Source organism: Acanthopagrus latus, chromosome 16 (genome assembly GCF_904848185.1).
Source record: "Acanthopagrus latus isolate v.2019 chromosome 16, fAcaLat1.1, whole genome shotgun sequence".
NCBI classification, from domain to species: domain Eukaryota; kingdom Metazoa; phylum Chordata; class Actinopteri; order Spariformes; family Sparidae; genus Acanthopagrus; species Acanthopagrus latus.
The window spans coordinates 4,433,496-4,459,173 of NC_051054.1; the positions used below are offsets into that span (position 1 = coordinate 4,433,496).

Consider the following 25,678-nt stretch of genomic DNA (forward strand, 5'->3'; position numbering starts at 1 on the left):
ACTGGCACCACAGAAATACACTGCGCTGTCTTCAGATCGACTCTTTGCAATCTTCAGACTTGACAGACTTCCCCCGTTACCGGTGACTTCACAAAAGTCTTTAAATTGATCTTCAACCTCCTCAGAAGTGTAACGTACATAGCCAACTAGAGCCATATCATTTCTCCCAGCAGACTGTTTGTACCACTGGATCATATCAAAATTAGTGTTTGAATGGTTGCAGGTCATCAGGACTTCTTCTCCAGCATGTTTGATCAGGGCAGTGGGAGTCTGTTGGACACTGTTTTTTGAGAGTTCTGCAAGAGACGTTTAAAAGATAACAGCTTTACTTACAAGATATAAAACACACTGAAAACATTTAAGTAGGATTTTAATGGAGTTTTACCTGTTACACAGAACGGAAGAGCTGCTAAATATACGAGGAGTCTAATCATGATGGAAACTCAGATGATGACTGCAAACAGAAGAGAGCTGCCTGGATGTGAAGGAGGAGGAGGAGGAGTCGACATTATGGACCGTCACATATCTTCATCAGTGGATTTGTATAGTATCTTGCGGTGTTGATTAAAGGGTAACTCAGTTATTTCTCAACCTGGACCCTATTTAGCTGCATTTTTGTGTCGAAACCCCTAAACCCCTAACCCTTTCTCACGCTCCTGTACTGATATTTTCAGTCACGGTTAATGGGGAGATTATTGAGACTTAAACAGGGTTGGTGGTTGTTGAAGAGTAGATAGACAAATGAGGATTGTTTTGTTGAGGTTTATTTTGTATTCCTGTCGAGTTTAAATGAAGTTAGTTTTACAAAGATTAAATAACTGTTTTTCCAAATGGAGTCTGGTGGCTTTGGCGGAAGGAAACACGCCTGTTTCTGGGTAAACAAAAAGGATGTTAATCTTTAATTAAAATAACCATCTGTGTAGGGATCTTTTTCATTATGTTGTCAGACACTTAGAACAACGACACAATTACAGTGGACGTACTTTGACAGTGTGTAATTGTCTGTAGGGATTACATTGCAGCTGCAGCCGTCTACCTCAATATTAGACTTATTTCAAAATCTCTTGTCCTGATGAGTAACTTAGACACAAAACATGGGAAAATAGGATCCACGTCGGAGAATACCAGAGTTAGGCCTTCCTTTAAACACAGAAAAAGACTGGTTTGAGGCTGATATCAGTGAAGATTTCCTGCCACAGGCTGCAGTTAGATGCAGGTGTGCTCTTCTTCACTGGGAATTTATGTGGCTGACTATCAGAGAGGGTTTTTGTATAGACGAGAGGGAAATTGAGTCACTGTGCTACTAGCTGCGCAGTAATACATGCCGCTGTCTTCTGGCAGTCTGAGCTTTTCTACATGAAGTTCAGATTTTGCTGAGCCGTCTCCTGTCACCTTGAAACGCTGTTTGAATGGCTCCTCTAGGGTTGGACTCGTATACTGAGTATATCCAATGAGTTTGAGGCCAGATTCTCCCGTCGGCCGCTGGTACCACAGTATTACATTGTATGAACTGTGCGAATGGTTGCAGCTGATTGTTGCTGAGCCATCAGGGCTTCCTAATATCGATGATGGACCCTGATCGACTTGAACGCTCAGTGAACGACCTGCATTTAAAGAGAAAAACACTGAGTGAAGAAAAATGGTTGCAAAAAATGTAGGTCTTCAGCAAACGGCATGAATTTGAACCTACAGGAGAGCCAGAGAAGCAGCAGAGTGATCCTGTTGATGTTTCTGATCATGATGTCTTCATCCTCCTCTCTTTCTGCATCGACTGACAGACTGAACGGATGTTACAGGATCACCTCAGGGGGGAGGAGACAGAGATTTGTTATGTTCAGGATCCTTCGTCATGGATAAAAACACAGTGTTGATCCTTAAATTTGCGAGTTACTTTTGCCTTTTATTACCGTATCTCATGTTTGTTTATCTACGTTATCAGTGTGTTTTATCAAGTCAGTCATGTTTCTTTGATTTTTGTGCAACTTGACAACTATCTGCAGCACAGCAAAGGTGCCGACAGCGCAGAAATACACGCTGTTTTCACTGTGAAAGATCTCTATACTTCAGTTTTTTTCGACTATTAATACCAGCACATCTGAAGGCAGCTGCCTCCAAGATCCTGACTGCAGTCCATCTGTCTGGTTCACTTTGTTGGGCTTTTGAGGAGATTTCAAAATAATGCAAGCATTTTTCATGGATCTTGTTGATTCTAGACACAGGGGTGATTGTTGTTGACAGATAAAATGCATTTTATATGTTTTCTTTTTAGTCAGCACTGGCATTATAACCATCAAGCTGGTGTTTCAACTGTGTTCTGGAATGCAAAAATTATAGGAAAGGTCAGCCAAAGGTTAGTCAAAGATTTGTATTAGGGCTGCAATCATATTAAGATTATTTTTAGCATAAACTGTGTTGTGATTTGATTCAAAAGGAAAGGAAATTATCATTATTTGCACCATAATTTTAATTTTCACTGATATATTGTGTGAAAAATGTATTTATCCAACTATATGCTGCCACTGGAGCTCCCCCTACAGGCGATTAAAGACACTGATGTCTATTAATTCATTCAACACCAGTTGGTATTTGTACAGCTGTCTCAGTCACCTGTATCACTGTGTTGACTCACAGCACAGAAATACAAGCCTTTATCTCCTGGCTCCACATTCTTCACTGTGAATGATCCAGTGAAAGCATCAGGCTTGGTGGATGAGAATTTCTCCTCACTAAAGTTTGGTTCATATTCCTGATTATCTCTGCCAGGTCTTGTGTCCACTATTTGCTCCATTGTGTCTCCTGGAAGCTGTCTGTACCAGTGCATCCACAAATACTGGACACTCTTTGTGTGACTGCAGTTCATTGTTGCATTGTCACCCTCGTCTTTCCACAGTATGTCAGTCTGGTGGACGTCACTGCCATCAGTCAGACCTGTGTGAAAAAAAATTAACAATACCTGAGGTGAACATATTAATTTCTAATCAATGCTGCACAGCACTGCTGATAATTCTGCACTTCACCTTTTATCGAGAGCAGGATCAGTAACAAGCTGCAGAGACCATGTTCGATGAAGTCCATGTTGAGGAAGTCAGAGTCCAACACATAACAGTCAGTGTAGTAACACACACAGAGCTGTAGGTGCAGGTGGGAGTGTCAGACAGTGTGTTTCGTGGGATGTGATCACAGTAACTGGGTACATTCTGCAGCACATGAGATCATTAGGTTTTTAGAAACAGTGGTGCAAACAGTGACCTGGGTTTATGTTCAACTTCCACGTGTCTTTATTTGAGCTTTTGAAAGGATGCACGGTTTCTTCAGATCACTCTTTCAAATACATTTTGGCAAATAAGTCATAAAAATGTTCCAGTTCACTGACATCATGGACAATAAGGTTTATTATTAAACTGTTAAATAATATTATTATTAAATATTATGATCAACTTCCACATGTGACTTTATTAGAGCTTGGACAACAGAACCTGTCGGGTTTGAAATGATGCTCCAATTCAGTAACATCAGCTGACACAGTGCATCCACATACTTACATGAGAATAAAGTGTAAGAATAAATAAATACTGTGTAAGAGTAAATAAATATAGTGTAAGAATAATGAGAGTCTGAAATATATCAACCATTATCTTTCTCATGTGTGGTGTAAGATGAGCGTGTAGTTCCCTCTTCGGTTCATTAAAAGGACAGCTGTCTGATCTTCACTGTGACACCAGCAGTTGGTATTTGTACAGCTGTCTCAGTCACCTGTATCACTGTGTTCACTCACAGCACAGAAATACACTCCACTGTCATTGAACAGCAGCCTCTCCACTGTCAGAGATCCAGTCTGAGCATCCTTCTTTGCTGCTGGGAATTCATCAGGTTTGAACCCACTTTCATATTGATGATCACTGTATGCAGTTGTGAAAACTATCTGCTTCATCCCCTCCTCTGGCAGCTGTCTGTACCAGTACATCTGGTCATGTGCATGATCCTTAGTGTGACTGCAGTCCATTGTGGCAGACTGAACCTCGATCTAAAGAGGTCTAAAGAGCTGCAGGTGGGAGTGTCGTGTGTGTGACGTTCAGTCCTGGGTGTTTGTATCCTGGATGATTTGTGGTCCTCCAGGTCCCCCTACAGTATGTAAGATAACTGTGATACTGGTTATTTATCAAAGATCTCATTGTGTTGATATTTTGGGAAAGTGAAGATAGTCTTCCCTGCAATATCAATATTTGCTCGGAAATGTTCTGACATTTTAATTTTTGTGCTTTTGAGGAGATTTCAAAACATCAACAAATCATTGATCAATATGTAGCCTAAAAAATATTGCAGTATTATTCAGAAGCATCATCACCCAGTCCTAGCTGGCACTCAAACAAGTGCAGCACTTCTATTATAGCCATCAAGCTGGGTTTTAACTGTTTTCTGCGATGTAAGAACAATATTAAAGATGACTTATTTTGTAGTTAAAGGGTCACAAAGGTAAATCAGAGATTTTTGTTAGAGCTGCAATCATGTTGAGATCATTAAACATATACCATGATGTGTTATGATTCAAAATCAGAGGAAATTATCATTTTTTGAGCCATAATTTTAACTTTCACTGAAAAGCTTTTTAAATCACAGTGATTTTGAGACTTTGGTGATATTTTAATCAACTGTATACAACAAATTTTGATTTCAAATATTAAATGAAACATTCAAGATGAAGTGTATAGAATTTAACTGGATGGACAATAAGGAAAATTGTGCATCAGTGTTGAGTTCAAATGGGATGAAAAATGAACCTTTCCAACCATATGCTGCCACTGGAGCTCCCCCTACAGGTGATTAAAGACACTGATGTCTTTTAATCCACTGTGACAGCAACAGTTGGTATTTGTACAGCTGTCTCAGTCACCTGTATCACTGTGTTCTCTCACAGCACAGAAATACACTCCACTGTCATTGAACAGCAGCCTCTCCACTGTCAGAGATCCAGTCTGAGCATCCTTCTTCGTTGCTGGGAATTTATCAGGTTTGAACCCACTTTCATATTGATGATCACTGTATGCAGTTGTGAAAACTATCTGCTTCATCCCCTCCTCTGGCAGCTGTCTGTACCAATACATCTGGTCATATGTATTGCCCTTAGTGTGACTGCAGTCCATTGTGGCAGACTGACCCTCGATCATCCACAGCAGAGGAGTCTGAGTGACATCACTCCCATCGATCAGACCTGTGAAAGAAAAAGAACCAGCAGTGACTCCTCTTCACCATGAAAACTGAATGGACTACATCAAATCATCAGCGTCACAATGCTCAGTACCTATAATGCAGAGCAGAGCTGCAGAGAGTGTGATCAGACCGGCTGTGATCATTATTGTGTCCTGAGCTGAATGAGCTCAGAGAGCAGAGTCACTGTCAGTGTGTGTGATGGGAGGTGTGACGTTACAACAGAGACATGAAGAGTTCCAGGTGTGAGTGTTGCTGTGTGATGTCATGTTGTCTGATTGTCCTCCAGGTCCCCCTACAGTAGAGCTGCTACACACACTCACTGATAGATATGCCAGCAGTGCACTGAGGTTTTTGTTCAGCGCTCTCATGCGTCTGTATCACTGTGTTTACTCACAGAGCAGAAATACAAGCCTTTATCTCCTGGCTCCACATTCTTCACTGTGAATGTTCCAGTCTCAGCTTTAGTTTTGGTGACTGAGAATTTCTCCTCGCTGAAGTTGGGTTGAAAGTCAGGATTGGAGTTTGCCATAATGAACACTATTTGTTTCATTGTTTCTCCTGGCAGCTGTCTGTACCAGTACATGTAGATATGGTCTAGACCCTTTGTGTGGCTGCAGGTTATTGTTGCATTTTCCCCCTTGTATTTCCACAGTATGTCATCCTGGGTCACATCATCAGCAGCAGTTAGACCTGTGTGTATCACAGCAAACGTCATCACGAGTGATTTTCATGTTTTTGCTAACAAAGGTCAAAGGCTGTAATGTTGTGGGTAGATCTCACCTGTAATCCAGAGCAGAAGTATTAGGAGACAATGTTTGATAATGTCCATGTTCTTCAGTTTAAAGACTGCAACAGGTCCAACACAACTGTCAGAGTAGTTAGAGGTCTAAAGAGCTGCAGGTGGGAGTGTCGTGTGTGTGACGTTCAGTCCTGGGTGTTTGTATCCTGGATGATTTGTGGTCCTCCAGGTCCCCCTACAGTATGTAAGATAACTGTGATACTGGTTATTTATCAAAGATCTCATTGTGTTGATATTTTGGGAAAGTGAAGATAGTCTTCCCTGCAATATCAATATTTGCTCAAAAATGTTGTGACATTCGATTTTTTTTGTGCTTTTGAGGAATTTCAAAACATCAATAAATCATTGATCGATGTGTAGCCTAAAAAATATTGCAGTATTATTCAGAAGCATCATCATCCAGTCCTAGCTGGCACTCAAACAAGTACAGCACTTCTATTATAGCCATCAAGCTGGGTTTTAACTGTTTTCTGCGATGTAAGAACAATATGAAAGACGACTGAATTTGTAGTTAAAGGGTCACAAAGGTAAATCAGAGATTTTTGTTAGAGCCGCAATCATGTTGAGATCATTAAACATATACCATGATGTGTTATGATTCAAAATCAGAGGAAATTATCATTTTTTTGAGCTATAATTTTAACTTTCACTGAAAAGCTTTTTAAATCACAGTGATTTTGAGACTTTGGTGATATTTTAATCAACTGTTTACAACTAATTTTGATTTCAAATATTAAATGAAACATTCAAGATTCGGTTTATATAATTTAACTGGAAGGAAAATAAGGAAAATTGTGCATCAGTGTTGAGTTCAAATGGGATGAAAAATGAACCTTTCCAACCATATGCTGCCACTGGAGCTCCCCCTACAGGTGATTAAAGACATTGATGTCTTTTAATCCACTGTGACAGCAACAGTTGGTATTTGTACAGCTGTCTCAGTCACCTGTATCACTGTGTTCTCTCACAGCACAGAAATACACTCCACTGTCATTGAACAGCAGCCTCTCCACTGTCAGAGATCCAGTCTGAGCATCCTTCTTCGTTGCTGGGAATTTATCAGCGCTGAACCCACTTTCATATTGATGTGGGGGAATTTGAGTTGTGAAAACTATCTGCTTCATCAACTGTCCAGGCAGCTGTCTGTACCAGTACATCTGGAAATAAGACGTGCCCTTAGTGTGACTGCAGTCCATCGTGGCAGACTGACCCTCGATCATCCACAGCAGAGGAGTCTGAGTGACATCATTCCCATCGATGAGACCTGTGAAAGAAAAAGAACCAGCAGTGACTCCTCTTCACCATGAAAACTGAATGGACTACATCAAATCATCAGCGTCACAATGCTCAGTACCTATAATGCAGAGCAGAGCTGCAGAGAGTGTGATCAGACCAGCTGTGATCATTATTGTGTCCTGAGCTGAATGAGCTCAGAGAGCAGAGTCACTGTCAGTGTGTGTGATGGGAGGTGTGACGTTACAACAGAGACGTGAAGAGTTCCAGGTGTGAGTGTTGCTGTGTGATGTCATGTTGTCTGATTGTCCTCCAGGTCCCCCTACAGTAGAGCTGCTACACACACTCACTGATAGATATGCCAGCAGTGCACTGAGGTTTTTGTTCAGCGCTCTCATGCGTCTGTATCACTGTGTTGACTCACAGCGCAGAAATACAAGCCTTTATCTCCTGGCTCCACATTCTTCACTGTGAATGTTCCAGTCTCAGCTTTAGTTTTGGTGACTGAGAATTTTTCCTTGCTGAAGTTGGGTTGAAAGTCAGGATTGGAGTTTGCCATAATGCTCACTATTTGTTTCATTGTTTCTCCTGGCAGCTGTCTGTACCAGTACATGTAGATATGGTCTAGACCCTTTGTGTGGCTGCAGGTTATTGTTGCATTTTCCCCCTTGTATTTCCACAGTATGTCATCCTGGGTCACATCATCAGCAGCAGTTAGACCTGTGTGTATCACAGCAAACGTCATCAAGAGTCATTTTCATGTTTTTGCTAACAAAGGTTAAAGGCTGTAATGTTGTGGGAAGATCTCACCTGTAATCCAGAGCAGAAGTATTAGGAGACAATGTTTGATAATGTCCATGTTCTTCAGTTTAAAGACTGCAACAGGTCCAACACAACTGTCAGAGTAGTTAGAGGTCTAAAGAGCTGCAGGTGGGAGTGTCGTGTGTGTGACGTTCAGTCCTGGGTGTTTGTATCCTGGATGATTTGTGGTCCTCCAGGTCCCCCTACAGTATGTAAGATAACTGTGATACTGGTTATTTATCAAAGATCTCATTGTGTTGATATTTTGGGAAAGTGAAGATAGTCTTCCCTGCAATATCAATATTTGCTCGGAAATGTTCTGACATTTTAATTTTTGTGCTTTTGAGGAGATTTCAAAACATCAACAAATCATTGATCAATATGTAGCCTAAAAAATATTGCAGTATTATTCAGAAGCATCATCACCCAGTCCTAGCTGGCACTCAAACAAGTGCAGCACTTCTATTATAGCCATCAAGCTGGGTTTTAACTGTTTTCTGCGATGTAAGAACAATATTAAAGATGACTTATTTTGTAGTTAAAGGGTCACAAAGGTAAATCAGAGATTTTTGTTAGAGCTGCAATCATGTTGAGATCATTAAACATATACCATGATGTGTTATGATTCAAAATCAGAGGAAATTATCATTTTTTGAGCCATAATTTTAACTTTCACTGAAAAGCTTTTTAAATCACAGTGATTTTGAGACTTGGGTGATATTTTAATCAACTGTTTACAACAAATTTTGATTTCAAATATTAAATGAAACATTCAAGATGAAGTGTATAGAATTTAACTGGATGGACAATAAGGAAAATTGTGCATCAGTGTTGAGTTCAAATGGGATGAAAAATGAATCTTTCCAACTATATGCTGCCACTGGAGCTCCCCCTACAGGCGATTAAAGACATTGATGTCTTTTAATCCACTGTGACAGCAGCAGTTGGTATTTGTACAGCTGTCTCAGTCACCTGTATCACTGTGTTGACTCACAGCACAGAAATACACTCCACTGTCATTGAACAGCAGCCTCTCCACTGTCAGAGATCCAGTCTGAGCATCCTTCTTCGTTGCTGGGAATTTATCAGCGCTGAACCCACTTTCATATTGATGTGGGGGAATTTGAGTCGTGAAAACTATCTGCTTCATCAACTGTCCAGGCAGCTGTCTGTACCAGTACATCTGGAAATAAGTAGCATCCTTAGTGTGACTGCAGTCCATTGTGGCAGACTGACCCTCGATCATCCACAGCAGAGGAGTCTGAGTGACATCATTCCCATCGATGAGACCTGTGAAAGAAAAAGAACCAGCAGTGACTCCTCTTCACCATGAAAACTGAATGGACTACATCAAATCATCAGCGTCACGATGTTCAGTACCTATAATGCAGAGCAGAGCTGCAGAGAGTGTGATCAGACCAGCTGTGATCATTATTGTGTCCTGAGCTAAATGAGCTCAGAGAGCAGAGTCACTGTCAGTGTGTGTGATGGGAGGTGTGACGTTACAACAGAGACGTGAAGAGTTCCAGGTGTGAGTGTTGCTGTGTGATGTCATGTTGTCTGATTGTCCTCCAGGTCCCCCTACAGTAGAGCTGCTACACACACTCACTGATAGATATGCCAGCAGTGCACTGAGGTTTTTGTTCAGCGCTCTCATGCGTCTGTATCACTGTGTTTACTCACAGAGCAGAAATACAAGCCTTTATCTCCTGGCTCCACATTCTTCACTGTGAATGTTCCAGTCTCAGCTTTAGTTTTGGTGACTGAGAATTTTTCCTTGCTGAAGTTGGGTTGAAAGTCAGGATTGGAGTTTGCCATAATGAACACTATTTGTTTCATTGTTTCTCCTGGCAGCTGTCTGTACCAGTACATGTAGATATGGTCTAGACCCTTTGTGTGGCTGCAGGTTATTGTTGCATTTTCCCCCTTGTATTTCCACAGTATGTCATCCTGGGTCACATCAGCAGCAGCAGTTAGACCTGTGTGTATCACAGCAAACGTCATCATGAGTCATTTCCATCTTTTTGCTAACAAAGGTTAAAGGCTGTAATGTTGTGGGTAGATCTCACCTGTAATCCAGAGCAGAAGTATTAGGAGACAATGTTTGATAATGTCCATGTTCTTCAGTTTAAAGACTGCAACAGGTCCAACACAACTGTCAGAGTAGTTAGAGGTCTAAAGAGCTGCAGGTGGGAGTGTCGTGTGTGTGACGTTCAGTCCTGGGTGTTCGTATCCTGGATGATTTGTGGTCCTCCAGGTCCCCCTACAGTATGTAAGATAATTGTGATACTGGTTATTTATGAAAAATCTCATTGTGTTGATATTTTGGGAAAGTGAAGATAGTCTTCCCTGCAATATCAATATTTTTTTGTGGGTTCTTTTGTGCTTTGAGGAGATTCAAAAGTATCAACATATCATTGATTGAAATTTTGCCTAAAAAATATTGCAAAATTATTTTAAAGCATTATCACCCGGTCCTCGTTGACGCTCAAATAACATGAAAGAGAGGGTAGTTAAGCATTTTTTAATGGATCTTGTTGCTTCCAGACACAGAGCTGATTGAGGTTAAGAGATGAAATTCTTCTTCTTCTTCTTTCTTTTTAGTTAGTTTTTAAGTACAGCACTTCTATTATAACCATCAAGCTGGGTTTCAACTGTGTTCTGCAATGCAAGAATAATACGAAAGGGTTGCAAAGGTTAATCAGAGATTTGTGTGAGGGCTGCAATCATACTGAGATTATTTAAATGTATACTGTGTTGGGATATGGTTCAATAATTAACCATAATTTTAACTTTCACTGAAAAGCTTTTTAAATGAAGCGGTGATTTTGAGACTTGGGTAAAATTTTGATCAACTGTACACAACTAATTTCGATTTCAAATATTACATGAAACATTCAAGATGAGGTGTATAGAATTTAACTGGAAGGACAAACGAAAAATGTGCATCAGTGTGGAGTTCAAATGGGATGAATAATCAATCTTCGAACCATATGCTGCCACTGGAGCTCCCCCTACAGGTGATTAAAGACACTGATGTCTTTTAATCCACTGTGACAGCAGCATACAACAGTTGGTATTTGTACAGCTGTCTCAGTCACCTGTATCACTGTGTTCTCTCACAGCACAGAAATACACTCCACTGTCATTGAACAGCAGCCTCTCCACTGTCAGAGATCCAGTCTGAGCATCCTTCTTCGTTGCTGGGAATTTATCAGCGCTGAACCCACTTTCATATTGATGATCACTGTATGCAGTTGTGAAAACTATCTGCTTCATCCCCTCCTCTGGCAGCTGTCTGTACCAGTACATCTCTCGATATGTATTGCCCTTTGTGTGACTGCAGTCCATCGTTGCACTGTCACCCTCATCTTTCCACAGTATGTCAGTCTGGTGGACGTCACTGCCATCAGTCAGACCTGTGTGAAAAACAATTAACAATACCTGAGGTGAACATATTAATTTCTAATCAATGCTGCACAGCACTGCTGATAATTCTCCACTTCACCTCTTATCGAGAGCAGGATCAGTAACAAGCTGCAGAGACCATGTTCGATGAAGTCCATGTTGAGGAAGTCAGAGTCCAACACATAACAGTCAGTGTAGTAACACACACAGAGCTGTAGGTGCAGGTGGGAGTGTCAGACAGTGTGTTTCGTGGGATGTGATCACAGTAACTGTGTACATTCATGGTCCTCCTGCAGCACATGAGATCATTAGGTTTTTAGAAACAGTTTATGATCAACTTCCACATGTGTCTTCGACTGATGTTTACTGTTCCAGTTCACTGACATCATGGACAATAAGGTTTATTATTAAACTGTTAAATATTCTGCCATCTTGACACATTTTTGTGAAATAATTACCATATTTCTCTGTATATCAGTACACTCTCTTTAATTTGTAATTTTGTATTTAAATTGTCGTCCTTGTTTAATTTGTTGAGGTTTGTCTCCCCCTGCTGGTGAGAGAAATATTGTAGATGCATTCAGTGAGTAAAAGCTTTGTGAAGTTGAACACTGAGAAGTCGTTATTTCACAGTAAGAGTAACAGTTTAAATGACCACAAAATGTTTTTTTCTCTCAGATTTTGATCACACAATTATTCAATCCTTGTTGGTGAGCACTTCTCCACGAGACAATCCATGCACCTGGTGTGCTTTTGGGCTGGCAACTCTAGAAAATGCAGTTTTATCTCACAGCAGAGGGGAAGCTCGGCCTCCTGGTGAATGCAAGAGTTAGAAATAATTCTCAAAGTCTCAAATTTGCCTGGTCGTGTTTCAGGTGTGGTTGAAGTGAAGGTTCACAGGTTTGCTCTCACTGACGGCCGTGTTGTAGATAAATCCCTGACACCCTGACGATCGGTTTGCTGACGTCTGCAGACTCTGATGTCTCCACGTGGTTCTGATCAACAGTCTAGTTTGGGTCCAAATACAAAACCCCACTTGGAAAATGTCAAATTTATCAGAAAGCACAACCGTATTCCAGATTGTTTCACTCAGTTAACATCTTTAAACATGTTTATTAAAGAGTAACTATGATTTCAGCCGCATTTACTATGACCATTTTATTACGAGCCCATCAGGAGTCAGTCTTTAAACTTACTGGTGATCTTGTTTTGTCTCAGAATTGAACAGTGATGCAGGATCTTTGAGGGTTTGAAGGAGATATTTGATATCATGATCGAGCTCACAGATGTCAGACACACCATGTTTCTGTTGCGGTCTCACAGACATCGTTTCCTGTTTGTGTGACTTCAGTCAGGACAAACATGTTTGTTAGTTATTTCAGTTTGAGCACCAATGTGGGCTTTACTCAAAAGATTGGGACAGAAGCATTTAGATAAGGATCAAATAGTACATTTTTTTTGTCAAGATGCTTAATAGAAATTACTTTAAAACAGGCTCAGTTTTTTAAGAAATTGTGCAATTTTCTGCACCAGATGACGGTAAACAGCTGTTGTGTATGTTTATGACTCTTATTATGTTACTTATTTAAATTGTGCAGCTTCAGTTGACACAGAAACTGAAGTGTTAGCAGCTGTTCGCTCAGAGATGTGCAGTGCAGGGTTGTTGGTGCAGAGATGCAGGTGTGAGCCGGAGGTTGCGGTGAAGAGGAAGGTCGCACCTTCGTCATTTCTCAGCACAGAGAGCGATCTGCAGGCTGCTGTGTGACCACATCCTCTCCTCTGCTGCCGCTCTCTGCTCCCCTGCAGGGTTTCAAACCCTCACCAACAACAGCTTCGACCTTCTTCTGTGCACAGATGAGACGGATGACTTCCTGTTGTTGTTGTGTGGTAGACTCACTCACACTCTCACATTTATTTTCCTACTGTTTGGAAGTTATAACTTGAATCATAAACAGAGTACACATAGAATCAGAGGTTTATCTCATTTATGCATCATGGAAAAACTACATGCAGCTCAGATTTCATGAGTTCAATTAAGAGAGAAACTTGAGTCGCCTCTCGGTTTGCTTATTGGAAAATGTTCTGACTACAATGAGCAGCTTCTGACGGTGTTTCAGCATCATGTAGGTGAGAAATAACTGACTTCTCAGAAAAGAAGCTGGTGGGTGAACAGCTAAAAATACTTCACTATCTCTGGAAAAAGTGATGTTCAGTGTCGAAATGAGATGTGACAGCAGCAACGAGGGAGGGGGATGGTGTCCAAACTGCACATACACACACTTCTGAGCTGCTAACAGATATCGAAACATACCAGCTTAAACTTTACTTCTTTAAAACTTTCCTGGTTTATCCACATTGTTGGGTCACTTCTAGGACAGGTTATCATCGTCAGTAAGCAGAAACTCAGAGCAAAAGTTAAGAGAGAGAATAAAATGATTGAGGAGATCCTCTGACATACTTTTATTGAGAAAGAAATTAAGCATCACATTGTTAAAAAAAATGCAAAATGCAAACAGAATTGGTAAAAGAAATTCATGCCAAATTGTCTTCCATGCCAGTTATAGCTTTTTCATTTCGTAATAGGAATATGTACAGACTGAAGTTAATCTTGTTGTGTAGATATCAAAGATGCTGGCAAAGCGATATAATACATGCAGTAAAGACGTTACAGTCACGGCTGAGAACGTTTGTTGTTGTTGTTGTTGTTGGCTCGACACATCTCCCGATGATCATGCGTTCATTCTTGGCTCTCAGTCGTCCTGCTTTCCAGCTGAACCCTGCATCAGACAGAAAGGACACAATGTCTTGGACAGTTAACACAAAGGAATCAGCGTGCACGTTGAGTCACAAGTACAAGGTTAGTGGAGGACAAACCTGAAGCTTCCACACCAAAACCGCCACGAAGGCCCCATAGATGCAGCTCTTGGCGATGACAACACTGTAGGAGATTGTGGCAATCCGAGTAGTCGCCAGATATTGTTCTGCAGAAAGTTAAAAAATTACGATGAGTGTTGAGAAACAGAGAGGAGACATCAGGGGCACTTTGTCAGGGTAGCTAACACAGACTTTTGGACATTTGGAAATCAGATTAACGTGAAATGAAGCTAGTTACGTAGGATGTTAGGCAATTCATGTCAAACTTAAGTCCATTACTTCTGAAAAATAATGGAAATGAACAGCCACATGTGAAAATGTGTGTTGGAAATGTAGAATTCACATGTGAGGAAGCAAATTTAATTTGATTTTATTAACCAACATTTGTTGTTGAAATCTTAAAAAGCCAGTCACTCATGAAAAGGACATGAGGGACATTTAAACACAACAATCCAAACCAAATGTTTTCTTCTGTATGTGATGATATGATGTTTACAAAATCACCAAACACTATATTTACCTGTGTTCATCAAGACCTTCTGTTTACCTGATAGAAGAATAAAATAGATCAGATCAGGACAGATGTTCTCTATCAGAAATATTCAGATTCAGATCTTTTGTGAGCTTGAAAAGAACGTTGATTTATTACCCAAGACTGTTTTATTACGATAGATGTAATCACTTCCATCGTAGAAACGGACAGCGCAGTGGAATTTTTTGCCTTCTGTGTACCACTCTTCTTCTGAGACCCTCAACAAGCTGGTGATGTTGTAATATTTATCCTCCCGCACGGCTGCGTTGTCAGTCGCCACGCGTTTTTTATTGACGACGACATCGTCGATCTCCCAGGATACACTGACATGGTCCGGGTAGAATCCACTGGCCACACAGACTAAGGTCTTGTTCCCCTTTTGACTCTTGCACGGCTTGAGCACTCTCACTGTTGGTGCAGTGACGTTGATACCTGGTTCTGCAAAGACAAAAGACAGAAATCACACTAACTAAAGCTGCATGGTCAAAATCTATGTGAAGCATGAACAGCTGTACCTGTTATAACGACAGAAACAACATGGTCATCTCAGGTTTTTGTTTTCATACTCAAACTTTATTATTTCCTTGCAATAAATGTTTAATCTGATGTTATTACAACGATCTTACCAAGAACGGTTAGTTTGGTTTGGTTTATCTTGACATGAGTTTTTCTCTAACAAGTACTCAAAGTATAATCACAGTTTATCTCACCAACTGACTGTTTCCCTCTCTCAAGTTTTCAGTTTTTGTCCCGTCTCTTCTCGACTAATGCAAGTAAAGAAATACTGTTTTGCAGATGAGATGACGTTGACCGTTTTTAATAGATCTACTGCTGAAGACTGATGTCATCAACAGTAAATTAATAAATCTGGTGCCGGGACCAAGTTAGACTTTCCTGCTGTTGCACTGAATCTATAGATTTTGACATGTATAACATAATCACTAAATAAAAATGAAACAACATTATTTAATTTAGCAGATTTGGGTTGAATGAAGGCCAGTAAACAAACTTTAATGCATATGATTTTAGCAGTTTTCTTACCCAACACAGTCAGTTTGGTTCCACTGCCGAAGTAAGCAGCTTGGTAGTTGGACACATTGATACAAGACTGCAGGAAAAACTACTCAACCTCTCGGCACTGACAGCTATAAACCGGCTATTCTTTCAAATCCACTGCAAACATTTAACTGTGCTCCAACCAAACTGAATCTCGACATTATTAAACTGCTGATCTAATGTCCATTTAAGAGCATAAGATCAAACGATAAACTTTTATAATTCAGTAATTTCTGCACTGATATCTTTTTGATGTACTATGTTTACATATATATCAAATAATCTTTCATTTCTTACCTAAAACAGTGAGTTTAGTACCAGGTCCAAAGTAAGCTTCTGACTGGAAACTCACAGTATCTCACAGACCTGATCACAACTCCATGTGAGAGAAATAATCTGGGCGTAGAGCCAATTTTTTTTTTTTTCATTGCTGCAGCACTTTAACTGAAGAACAGACGATAAGACGTCTTGACTTTATCGACACAAACTAACTTCTACAAGAAGAACTTCTTTCACACTTTAAGATTTGTACACTTTGTTCCACTTCCATCAAATAAAATGGCAATAAAAAACTAATCATAAAATTGGCTATAATCTAAACATGCATTTGAACCTGTGACTGAAGCTCTGTGAGATGGTTTCGCTGCAGGTTTTCTTACCTAAAACGGTGAGTTTAGTTCCAGCTCCAAAATGTGCCTCGCCGTAGGAGCACAGAGACTTTCAACCGTGACAAAACCTCTTCCTCCAGCCTCTCTTTGTCTCTGACACTCTCTGACATTATTCCAACTTTGTTGCTCTTTGACTGTAAAGACTTCAATCTGCTTTATTTTTACAAAAAAAGAGTCAAATCTTCCTTCGCTAGCCTTCACATCTTAAACATTCACATGCTTTAGTGGCTGTTTTATGATTATTTAGCCAACAACAGCTTTAATCGTGCTTTAACGGTTGGTTGTTAGAAGTAAGTGGAGCCTTGGTGTGAATTAACAGTGTCAGAAACTTCTTTCAAAATCATACCTGAACAATATTTAATGAACTTTAACATGATTTTCTTACTTTCATAATTTCAGCTGTCTTTAGAAAGTGAACGGTAAAGACTTTTAAGTGATGTCACAATGATCAATATACAGTAATAAACTGAAATGTTTACCTAAAACTGTGAGTTTGAAGTAAGCAGGATCAGTGAAGGTCACAGTGTTTTTGGTCCAGCTCAATAATTCATTTCTTTCGCTTCAATTTTATATGACCGGTTCGACTATTTTGGTTGCAGTGAGCTGAAATTGAAAATAACTTTGTGAAGTTTTACTTGTTTACGTTGTTTATACAGCAGCGTGACATCTTGTAAAAATACAGTTATGAAGTCAAATATTTACCTAAAACAGTGAGTTTGGTTCCTTTGCCGAAGTAAGCAGGACTGTTGTAGGTCACAGTGTTTTCACTTCAGCTCAATACTTTCACTTTTATATACAAACTGGTTTTCCTTCACTTTCATACTAACAGTTTGACTATTTAAGTTTTGTTTCAGTGAACTGAAGGTGCGACTCTTCGACTTACCCAAAACAGTGAGTTTTGTCCCCTTTCCAAAGTGAGCTTCAGTTCCAGTGTCACACTGAACGTCTCCTCCAACAAAATGTCACAAAACCTTCCAGAATCAGCCTGTTGAAACAGTCTGATAATCCAGAGGAGGAAGAAGTTTCAAACATGCAGGATGAGCTTCATGATGTCCAAAGTTGTTTAGTTTGTGTTCAGGATTATTAAAAGAACACTTCAAATACCCCAAATGTGACCTAAAAGTCATATTCTTAACATTTGTTCTATCCAGTTACTTTTGTATCAATTGATTTTTCGATATCAAAGTGTTCCAACATCTTTTAAACGCTCAGATTATTGTATTTTCTGCTCTAAAGCAGCATGTAGCCGTCTAAACAATGGGAGTCAATGGGAGGAGGTTTTTGTACGACGGCTCTATGGGGATGTATCACCGTGGCCCCCTGTCCCCACGATGAAAAACCGTCACACAAAAACCTGAGGTTGCTTTCGTTCTCTTCTCTCTCCTTCCCCCACCCAGCTCCCCCGTATCTCAGCCCCCATCTCGGTGTGCGTCTGTGGGAGCAGCTGTGCAGGTCGGGCTGGGTGACGGCTGAACCAGCTCCAACCTGACTGCTGCTATTTCTGTGACGGCTAAGAAAAGAAGCAACAACAGAGGGGAGGTAAAGATAAAACTGGGCTTTGTTTGGGTGGTTTGTTCGTCACTCCTCGGAGGAAGTGACATCACTGCTGGTCACACCTCTTTATCCTCGCAGTTCTCAGAGAAGAGTGGAGACAAAAATCCACAGAGTAACATTAAATACTTTCCAATGTAGTGATGAACTCAGTCCCAGTCCATCCTGTGAAGCATTTTAGCATCTTTAAGCTCATTATTTTGGTTTTAAGTTACTTTTGTTATCTTTATATCCACTTAGCTTGTTATCTGTATCACTTAGCATCACAACTAAACAGCAGGCAGACACAGTTTGCATGTAGCTGGTAAACACAACAGAGCTAAAGAACCAGATTTCTCCTAAACGCAGTTGGTGGAGACCAAAACAGAGCTGAAAGAAATCGAAAATCAGACTTACACTCACCAGGTGGCTGAGAGACGCAACTCCAAATGAATAGTGATGTTGCTCTGCAGCTGCTGAATGAGTGAGTAACTGTTCATTTTTAAGTTAAGTAATTATATAACTAACCGTAATCAATGAGATGAAGGAAAATGTCATCCTTCATAATGCATCATTAGTAAAAAAAAAAAAAATGTATTACTTAGATTCATTTGATTATGTATATATATGTGTATATATATACATATGTATTTATAGACTTTAGTGCCCCCTGGTGGCAGCATCATGAAGACACTGTAGATGATCTGATTGAGCCTGATTATGACTAGTGCATATCAATCAGTCAATCAATCAGATTTAAGATAGAATACAGTTGACTCTTCTCACTTAATAGCATGAATCAGTCGTTATGACTTCATTAATCTGTCTCTCACTAAGGGAGTGTTGACATTATTTCGTAGCTGTGCACTTTATCACATGAGCTGAGTTTTGCTCAGTATTTCATTATAGAGTTCGTTTTGCTATTTTGTCCTTTGCCATGAAATCTGTCTGGAAGTGAAGTCTGACTGAAGAGCCGGTCAGGCCGGCGGTCTGGCACCATGTCCCTCTGCTGTCACATCTCCATTATAGGCTAATTTCATGCTCTCCTCCTGTGTTGCTCGCAGCTGCTCCTCTGAGGGAAAAGGAAAGCAGTCCAGCTGTCTTTGGCAGTGGCTCCACAGTAACACCACTTGGAAGATCAAGTTCTAAGTTGTATTTCCACTTTAAACTACTACACTTAAGTGTAATCTCAGATGAACCCTGCAGAGGTCAGTGTATACTAACCTCTTAAGTGTGACAGTTCCTTGATATTGACAGGTTGCACACATAATTAACATATAACAGACAGTGCAGACTTGATAATGTTCTGTAAACTTACAGTGTCACCACCTGCTAACTTATCTGCGGCGATCGGCGCTGTGGTGTCGCAGGAACATCACTGAACAGAGAGGCAGTTCTTTTACAAGCTTTTTGTCTTTATCAATCTGTTTTTCTTTCTTTTTTTCTTTTAGTTGTTGACCCAGTTTTTATTTTCATGTCGCATTAATGTTGCCCTTCATAAGCTTCCTCATTCATCCGTCCTCCTCCTCCTCCTCCTCCTCCTCGTCTTCTCCCTCTGGTTTCTTCTTGAGGTTCTTGTTTAGCTGCTGAGACTTTCTGAACCACTGTGCTTGACTAGACGCGCAGTAATACACAGCTGAGTCTGCGGCCTGAACGGAGTGAATACGCAGAGAAGATGTCAGCACCGCAGGCCGGGTCATGGTGAACTTGGACTTGCTGAAGGGAGCTTCAGTCGCCTGCACGTTTTTACCAAGAGAATATGTCAGCAGCTGTATTTCCCCGCTGCTGCTTCGTCTGTACCAGTACATGTAGAAATACTGATCGTCGTCTTGTTCGCACTGCAGCGTCACAGCCGGGTCTCCCTCACGACTCATTACAAGCGGAGGCTGGTGAAGTTTCACACAGAAGGAGAAATCTGTAAAACAAGGGAAAAAAATGGGAACAAACTACAGTGAGCAAGAAAATCTGTTGGTTAAAATCCTCTTAGCTGATTTAAAAGTGTTCTTACTGGAGAAGAACAGAGCTGCAGCCAAGAAGACGATCATTGCCACGGTGATCCCAGAGTTATCCAGACTTTACAAAATCAGACCTGACTGCGCTGCTATGATCAAAGCTGTGTTTCTCTAACCAGGAACTTTTTCATACGTTCATATAGTTTCACAGGTTCGTACAAGCTTCTCTGTACAGCCTCCGTCTCCTAGTGGACGTTGAGCTGCAACTGCACGTTTTGAGTTCCTTGCTAAAGCGAAAAGCGTCATGTCAGAAGTGTCAGAAGTCTGAGGACTTCTCGCAGGACGGTTGATATAAAATGTTGTGATCTGACATGGACGAAAACCTCTCAGACTGATTGAATTATACTTTGACCTCAATTCCCCCCAAAAAGTTGGGATGCTGTGAAAATTGTACTGTACTGTGCTTCAGTGTAGCAAACCCAGCAAACCACAGCTCCTTCCTGCCTGTGTGCCATCTGTGACAGTCAGTCTTGTTATTTGTATGACGGTCTGCTCTGTGTGCATCACTGTGACTGGCAGCACAGTAGTAGGTGCTGCTGTCATTGAGAAGCAGCCCAGTTATTTCAAGAGTGAAGCTGTTTTGCGTTGTTCTGAGAAAGGACTGGAAGTGCCCGTCGGTTTGACCGTACTCTCTGATGATGAACTCCACTGGAGCTCCGTGGTGGGTTTGTCGGTACCAGAACATGGTGTAGCTGCCCATGTTGATCCCTGGACCCATGCTGCACTGCAGCGTCACTGAGTCTCCTGGGTTGGACACTTGATCTCTGGACTGAAGAACCACGACTGTGAGACCTGCAGAGCATGAAGGATAATGTTTCACTGATGTACTAAACACTGAATAAATAACGCGCAGATGTGATGGGAACATTCAAGCACCTGTTAGTTAGAAGATCAATTATAAGACGATACATAAAACCTACCTGAGTGTAAAAGAAGCGACAGATAGAGGACTGAGATCAGCATGGTGTCAGCGATGAGCCCCCTTCCAGCTGAATGAGGCTGAATCTGTTCAGCACAAACAAGCCAGGAGGTCACATGATCACAGGAAGACATGATCGGAGAATAACATAAAGACATAATTCTTGTTCTCTGATGATAAAATGAGACTTGCTGAGCTGTTTTCTGTGTTTCTGAGGTTTTTATATGGAAGTTTCAGGGCGGAAATGCATCTGAATTTGAGTTTAACAGAGTAGATGCCAAAAATTGGTGTTCTTTACCAAATTAAGTATTTTCTTTCCTTGTGCCAACATGTAGGCTTTCATGAGTTGAAGTTTAGACATTGTTCATTTGGTGTTCGCTTTGCTAAGCTAACAGTTGGCTAACTTAAAGGTCATGAGGCTGCTGGCTGACATGTTCACTCTCCTGCTGTCTTGTAAGTTGATGTCGTGGTGTTGACTGTTGTGTAGTTGTGAAACTGTCATCATGAGCTGAATCCTTGTTGTGATTCATGAGCATCATTTTTCATGTAGTTTGAATGTTTTTGACAGGGTAAAACACAAACTCTCATCTGTGAGTGTTGAAGTGTTTGCGTTTGAATTTGTAGCACTTATTTACCCGCTTTCAACCAGACCGAACTAAGTGCTGGTCCTTGGCTTGTGCTACTGCTTGTTCTGTTTGATTCAGCTTTTCTTTTTTTTTCCCCCACAGGGATGAGAGACAGTGTAGAGTCACATCATACAGTCACCGTACACATCACCAAATTCCCAGCATTGCTACGAACAACTATGGCGGCTGCATCAGCTCTTTACGAGTGTTTGGCATCCAAACATGACTGGTCTTCTCACCACTGTTCAACCTGGCGTCCATAGCGAAAAAGTCCTTTGTGTACTCTTCTGTCGATAGGTCAGAACACATTCAGTTAGCTCTGGTTTATAATTATAACGCCTTTCTCACATTTCTACACTTTTAGAAAATTGGATTTCTCTCGACTAAGAAACATTACCTGGCTTTCTTTTGACATGGGATAAGATAGATAATGATTAGATGCTCGTTTTGGGGGGACTTATCCTTTAACCGTTCACTTTACACACACATCTCTCCGATCTCTCTCTGTGTGCGTTTACAAAGAGCTACTGAGAACCTGAGAACCGGCCTGCCATCCAGGATCTTCAACATGAAGACAACAAAGAAAAGGCGAGCAGGGTTTTTAGTAGCGCGGCGACAGTAAACCACATCACTGTGTGCTGCCGGCGCAGAAATACACAGCCGAGTCTGACACACTCACGCTCTGAATAATCAGAGCTCCCGTTCGGATGTCTGCTCTTGTAATCTCAAACCGATCTTCAAACTCCTCCATAGTGACCGGAACGCTGCCGAAGAAGTTGTACCCAATCAAAGTGATGAGGCCGCTCTCTGTTTGCTGGTACCAGAGCATCCCGTTAAGACTGCTGTCATTGTGACTACACTGTACGTCCACTCTGGTCTTTTCAGGGACTATTTGCGGATGAGATGGCTGAAATGTCACACAGGTAGCTCGATCTATCAAACAGATTCAAGGAAATGTTTCAAAAACATACTGTATAACATAAACAACACATTTAAATCAGTATTTTTGCAAGTATCTTCATTACATGGCAGCAAAACGAGAAAAAATCCGATCACAAACGGAGACATCGTTCAGGTTCGGTCGTCTGCTGCAGGAGAAACGGCTTCCCTCAGTGAGCCTGTAGTAAAAAATGAAAAGAGACACTCGCTCACAGGAAGAAGCTGAAGGGTTTTTTGTGAGGGAGTGTCGTTCAACCACATCACTGTGTACTGGCAGCGCAGAAGTAAACAGCCGAGTCTGACACGTTTGCACTGCGAACGATCAGCGTTCCCTTCACTGTGTTTTCTCTCGTCAGCTTGAATTGTTTCTGAAACTGACCCTCGTAGTTCGGGGTGTATTCATACCCATACCCGATGAGGGTCATGGACTGGCTGTCTCTTTTTTGCCGGTACCAGAGCATTATTACAAGTGTATTATCATCATGGCTGCAGTTAATGTGGACCTCACTGCTCTCCTCAACTATCTGGGAGGGAGATTGCTGGATTGTAACAGCGCACACCTGACCTGTGGAAGAAGCAGATTTAGAAAAACGTTACTGAAGCAGCAGAGAAGAAGATGCAGCATGTATACAATTTCTTTAACATGATATTTATATTGCATTTTTAATGTATTTAAAAGGTAGTTTGATGTTACTCAGGATTAAGTTTGAGATCTTACATGAAAACCAGAAGAAGAGAAATGTGTGCAGTGGTGTGCAAGACATTGTCGAGCACCGACGAGAGGAAAGTGTTGAGAGAAGAGACGCTCGTGGTAATGAGGGTGTGTGTGTGTGTGTGTGTGTGTGTGTGTGTGTGTGTGTGTGTGTGTGAGATATCATCACCACATTCTCATGATAAAACTTTATACCATGTGCATTGCCTCCACCTATTGGTTGAATCTATTCAGGACAGTAATTTGCACAACTGTACGCAGTCAAATGTACACAAACACATGTAAATTTATGGATTTTTCAGTATTTCCCTGTTTTTTTTTTTCAAATACACAAAATATCCCTAAAATCATTTAAAATAGACTGAATAGAATTTACATTTCAAGAATAAAATTACATGGACAATTCGAAGAATGACACAGTTTTCATTTAAAATGTTTAAATTCAAACTTAATACTATAATTACATTTCATTAACTCATTGTAGATAAAAATTTGTGATGATCAACACTTAAAGAAGTGTTGATTCTGTATTTACAGATCATGCATTTACATACACTAGTTATGTTTTTGAATTGTCAGATATCTTGTAGACTTATGGAGGTTTTAACAATGTTTTTATCAGCTTTCTATCACCGTCACCACTTGATTGTGATGTGTGAAATATTATTTGTTACATTTCATATAGATTAAGTTACGTGGTTATTCAAATTATATTATACATGAATGTATATCAGTTAGTTATTAGATAATTGAGTTGTTTTTTGTCTGTGTATTCTAATTAAACATTAGCAGGACACAAAATAAACAAGATCTCATGTAAAAGTTTGTGTCATGTTTATTGGAAATTACTGACTAGATTGTTTGAAGTCTGACACAAATTAATAAAAAGACATAAACTGACTTCTAAAATGAAGAAACTATATTATAGGTGAAACAACGTGTGTGGTAGGTATCATCTTCCTCCCTGTATTTGATTATAATTAATGTGAGTCAGGTGCCAGAACAGTCGGCAGCCTCCTCGCTGTATGTTTTTGTCACAGCGCTGAGGTCTGCCACATCACTGTGTAGACTGGCAGCACACAGATAAACAGCCTCATCCTCCCCCTGAAGGCTCTGTATCGTAAGAGACCACTTCTTCTTCAAGCTCACTGCCTGAAAACCAGATTTGAATTCTTCTTCATAGTTTGGGTTGCCTGCTACTATGTACACTATTAGCTGGAAAGCTTTTCCTCTCTGCTGCCTGTACCAGTACAGATAGTTATAATCTGTGTCGTTCTGGTAGCAGTGCATTTCTGCCGAGCCGCCGGGGAGACTGGAGATGTAGTCGGGCCACTGAGTGATCAGCACCGACTGAGAAACATCTGAAGGACAGGAACAGGAAAGGTTTTACTAACAAATGTCTGCAAAATCATTTAAAAATAAATTATATTGTTACATGTTTGTAAAGTCATTGTAAAGCAGATGAAATTAAAAGCAGCTGGAAATATTTTCCATCTCAGGTTCAATGAGAGGCAGAAAGATTATGTTCATGTTTGGTTTAACTTTACCTGTAGCACAGAGAATAAAGAGAGTCAAGATGGTGAAACCTGTGATCATTTTGTCTTATGAAGAGGAAGATAAGTGAAAGAAATTACAGCGAGCCAACACTTGATCTGACTGGAGGAAATGACATCAGAATCTCTGACGTGGTAAATAAACCAAGGGGAGGAACTACAGATGGGTGTCAACAAGATATGGCCTTAAAATAATATCACAACACTTTTAGTCTCCATCTCCAAACATAATATACTGTATATTAAGTGGATAAAGGCAAGAACAAGAACAAGTAGAACAGTCTGCTGCATTTAGAAAATCACTTTATTTATGAAGCCTTTAAAACCAGGAAAAAACCAGTTATGCCATATGACAAGATACAATATTAACAATCTATGATGATACAGTATAAAATCTTGTATCACAGTAAATCATATTGCACAGGCCTTGCAGGAAAGAGTTGATGCACAACAACAACATGCATTAGAGATTCTCTCAGCTGATTCCAAATTGCTTTTTGAGAACTAAAATTGACAGCCTACACAAACATATTTGTAACTTTCCTTTAATGAAAAACCCTCTTTGCTCTACTTCCTTTAGATGTGATGCAGGTGCATGTTTGATACCGGGCCAGCAGGTTTTTGTAAAGGGGCCAGAGGACTTGAAGCACTGTGCTCCTAGCTGCACAGAAGTACTTTGCACTGTCTGTTGAGCTAATGTTGGAGATCACAAGCTGAGCTTGGCGCTGTGAGTGGCCCTTTGTTTTGAAACGGGCTTCAAAGTTCTTCTCCATGGTTGGGTTTTCATATTGAAGCTGTCCAATCAGCT

The 25,678-nt window shown here is 40.5% G+C and overlaps 3 protein-coding genes, 1 long non-coding RNA gene and 1 gene segment (V, D, J or C); 1 reads left to right on the forward strand and 4 right to left on the reverse strand.

Annotated features, from left to right (window-relative positions):
* The window catches only part of ahi1 (Abelson helper integration site 1), a 95,045-nt gene that overhangs the window by 37,483 nt on the left and 31,884 nt on the right, over nt 1-25,678 (forward strand). The gene's annotated exons all lie outside the window — the stretch shown is intronic.
* Nucleotides 6-2,519, reverse strand: LOC119004465. Its single transcript, XR_005070206.1, has 3 exons — nt 1,691-2,519; nt 386-1,604; nt 6-296 (listed from the first exon to the last, which is right to left on the reverse strand). It is a non-coding gene; the product is annotated as an uncharacterized LOC119004465 (long non-coding RNA).
* On the reverse strand, nt 7,413-11,986 carry LOC119004911. Its single transcript, XM_037072242.1, has 5 exons — nt 11,550-11,986; nt 11,143-11,460; nt 9,278-9,331; nt 8,051-8,116; nt 7,413-7,960 (listed from the first exon to the last, which is right to left on the reverse strand). Exons 1-5 carry the CDS (start codon nt 11,605-11,607, stop codon nt 7,635-7,637), a joined length of 822 nt encoding a protein of 273 aa, XP_036928137.1. The 5' UTR covers nt 11,608-11,986; the 3' UTR covers nt 7,413-7,634.
* LOC119004458 (M1-specific T cell receptor beta chain-like) lies at nt 14,086-24,928 on the reverse strand. Its single transcript, XM_037071380.1, has 8 exons — nt 24,865-24,928; nt 24,388-24,678; nt 23,166-23,170; nt 16,571-16,628; nt 14,973-15,293; nt 14,844-14,870; nt 14,324-14,430; nt 14,086-14,226 (listed from the first exon to the last, which is right to left on the reverse strand). The coding sequence occupies exons 1-8, from the start codon at nt 24,911-24,913 to the stop codon at nt 14,200-14,202; spliced, it is 885 nt and encodes a 294-aa protein (XP_036927275.1). The 5' UTR covers nt 24,914-24,928; the 3' UTR covers nt 14,086-14,199.
* Nucleotides 20,004-22,280, reverse strand: LOC119004447. The segment is given in 2 exon segments: nt 20,004-20,913; nt 21,042-22,280. Coding segments are annotated over 2 exon segments (609 nt in total).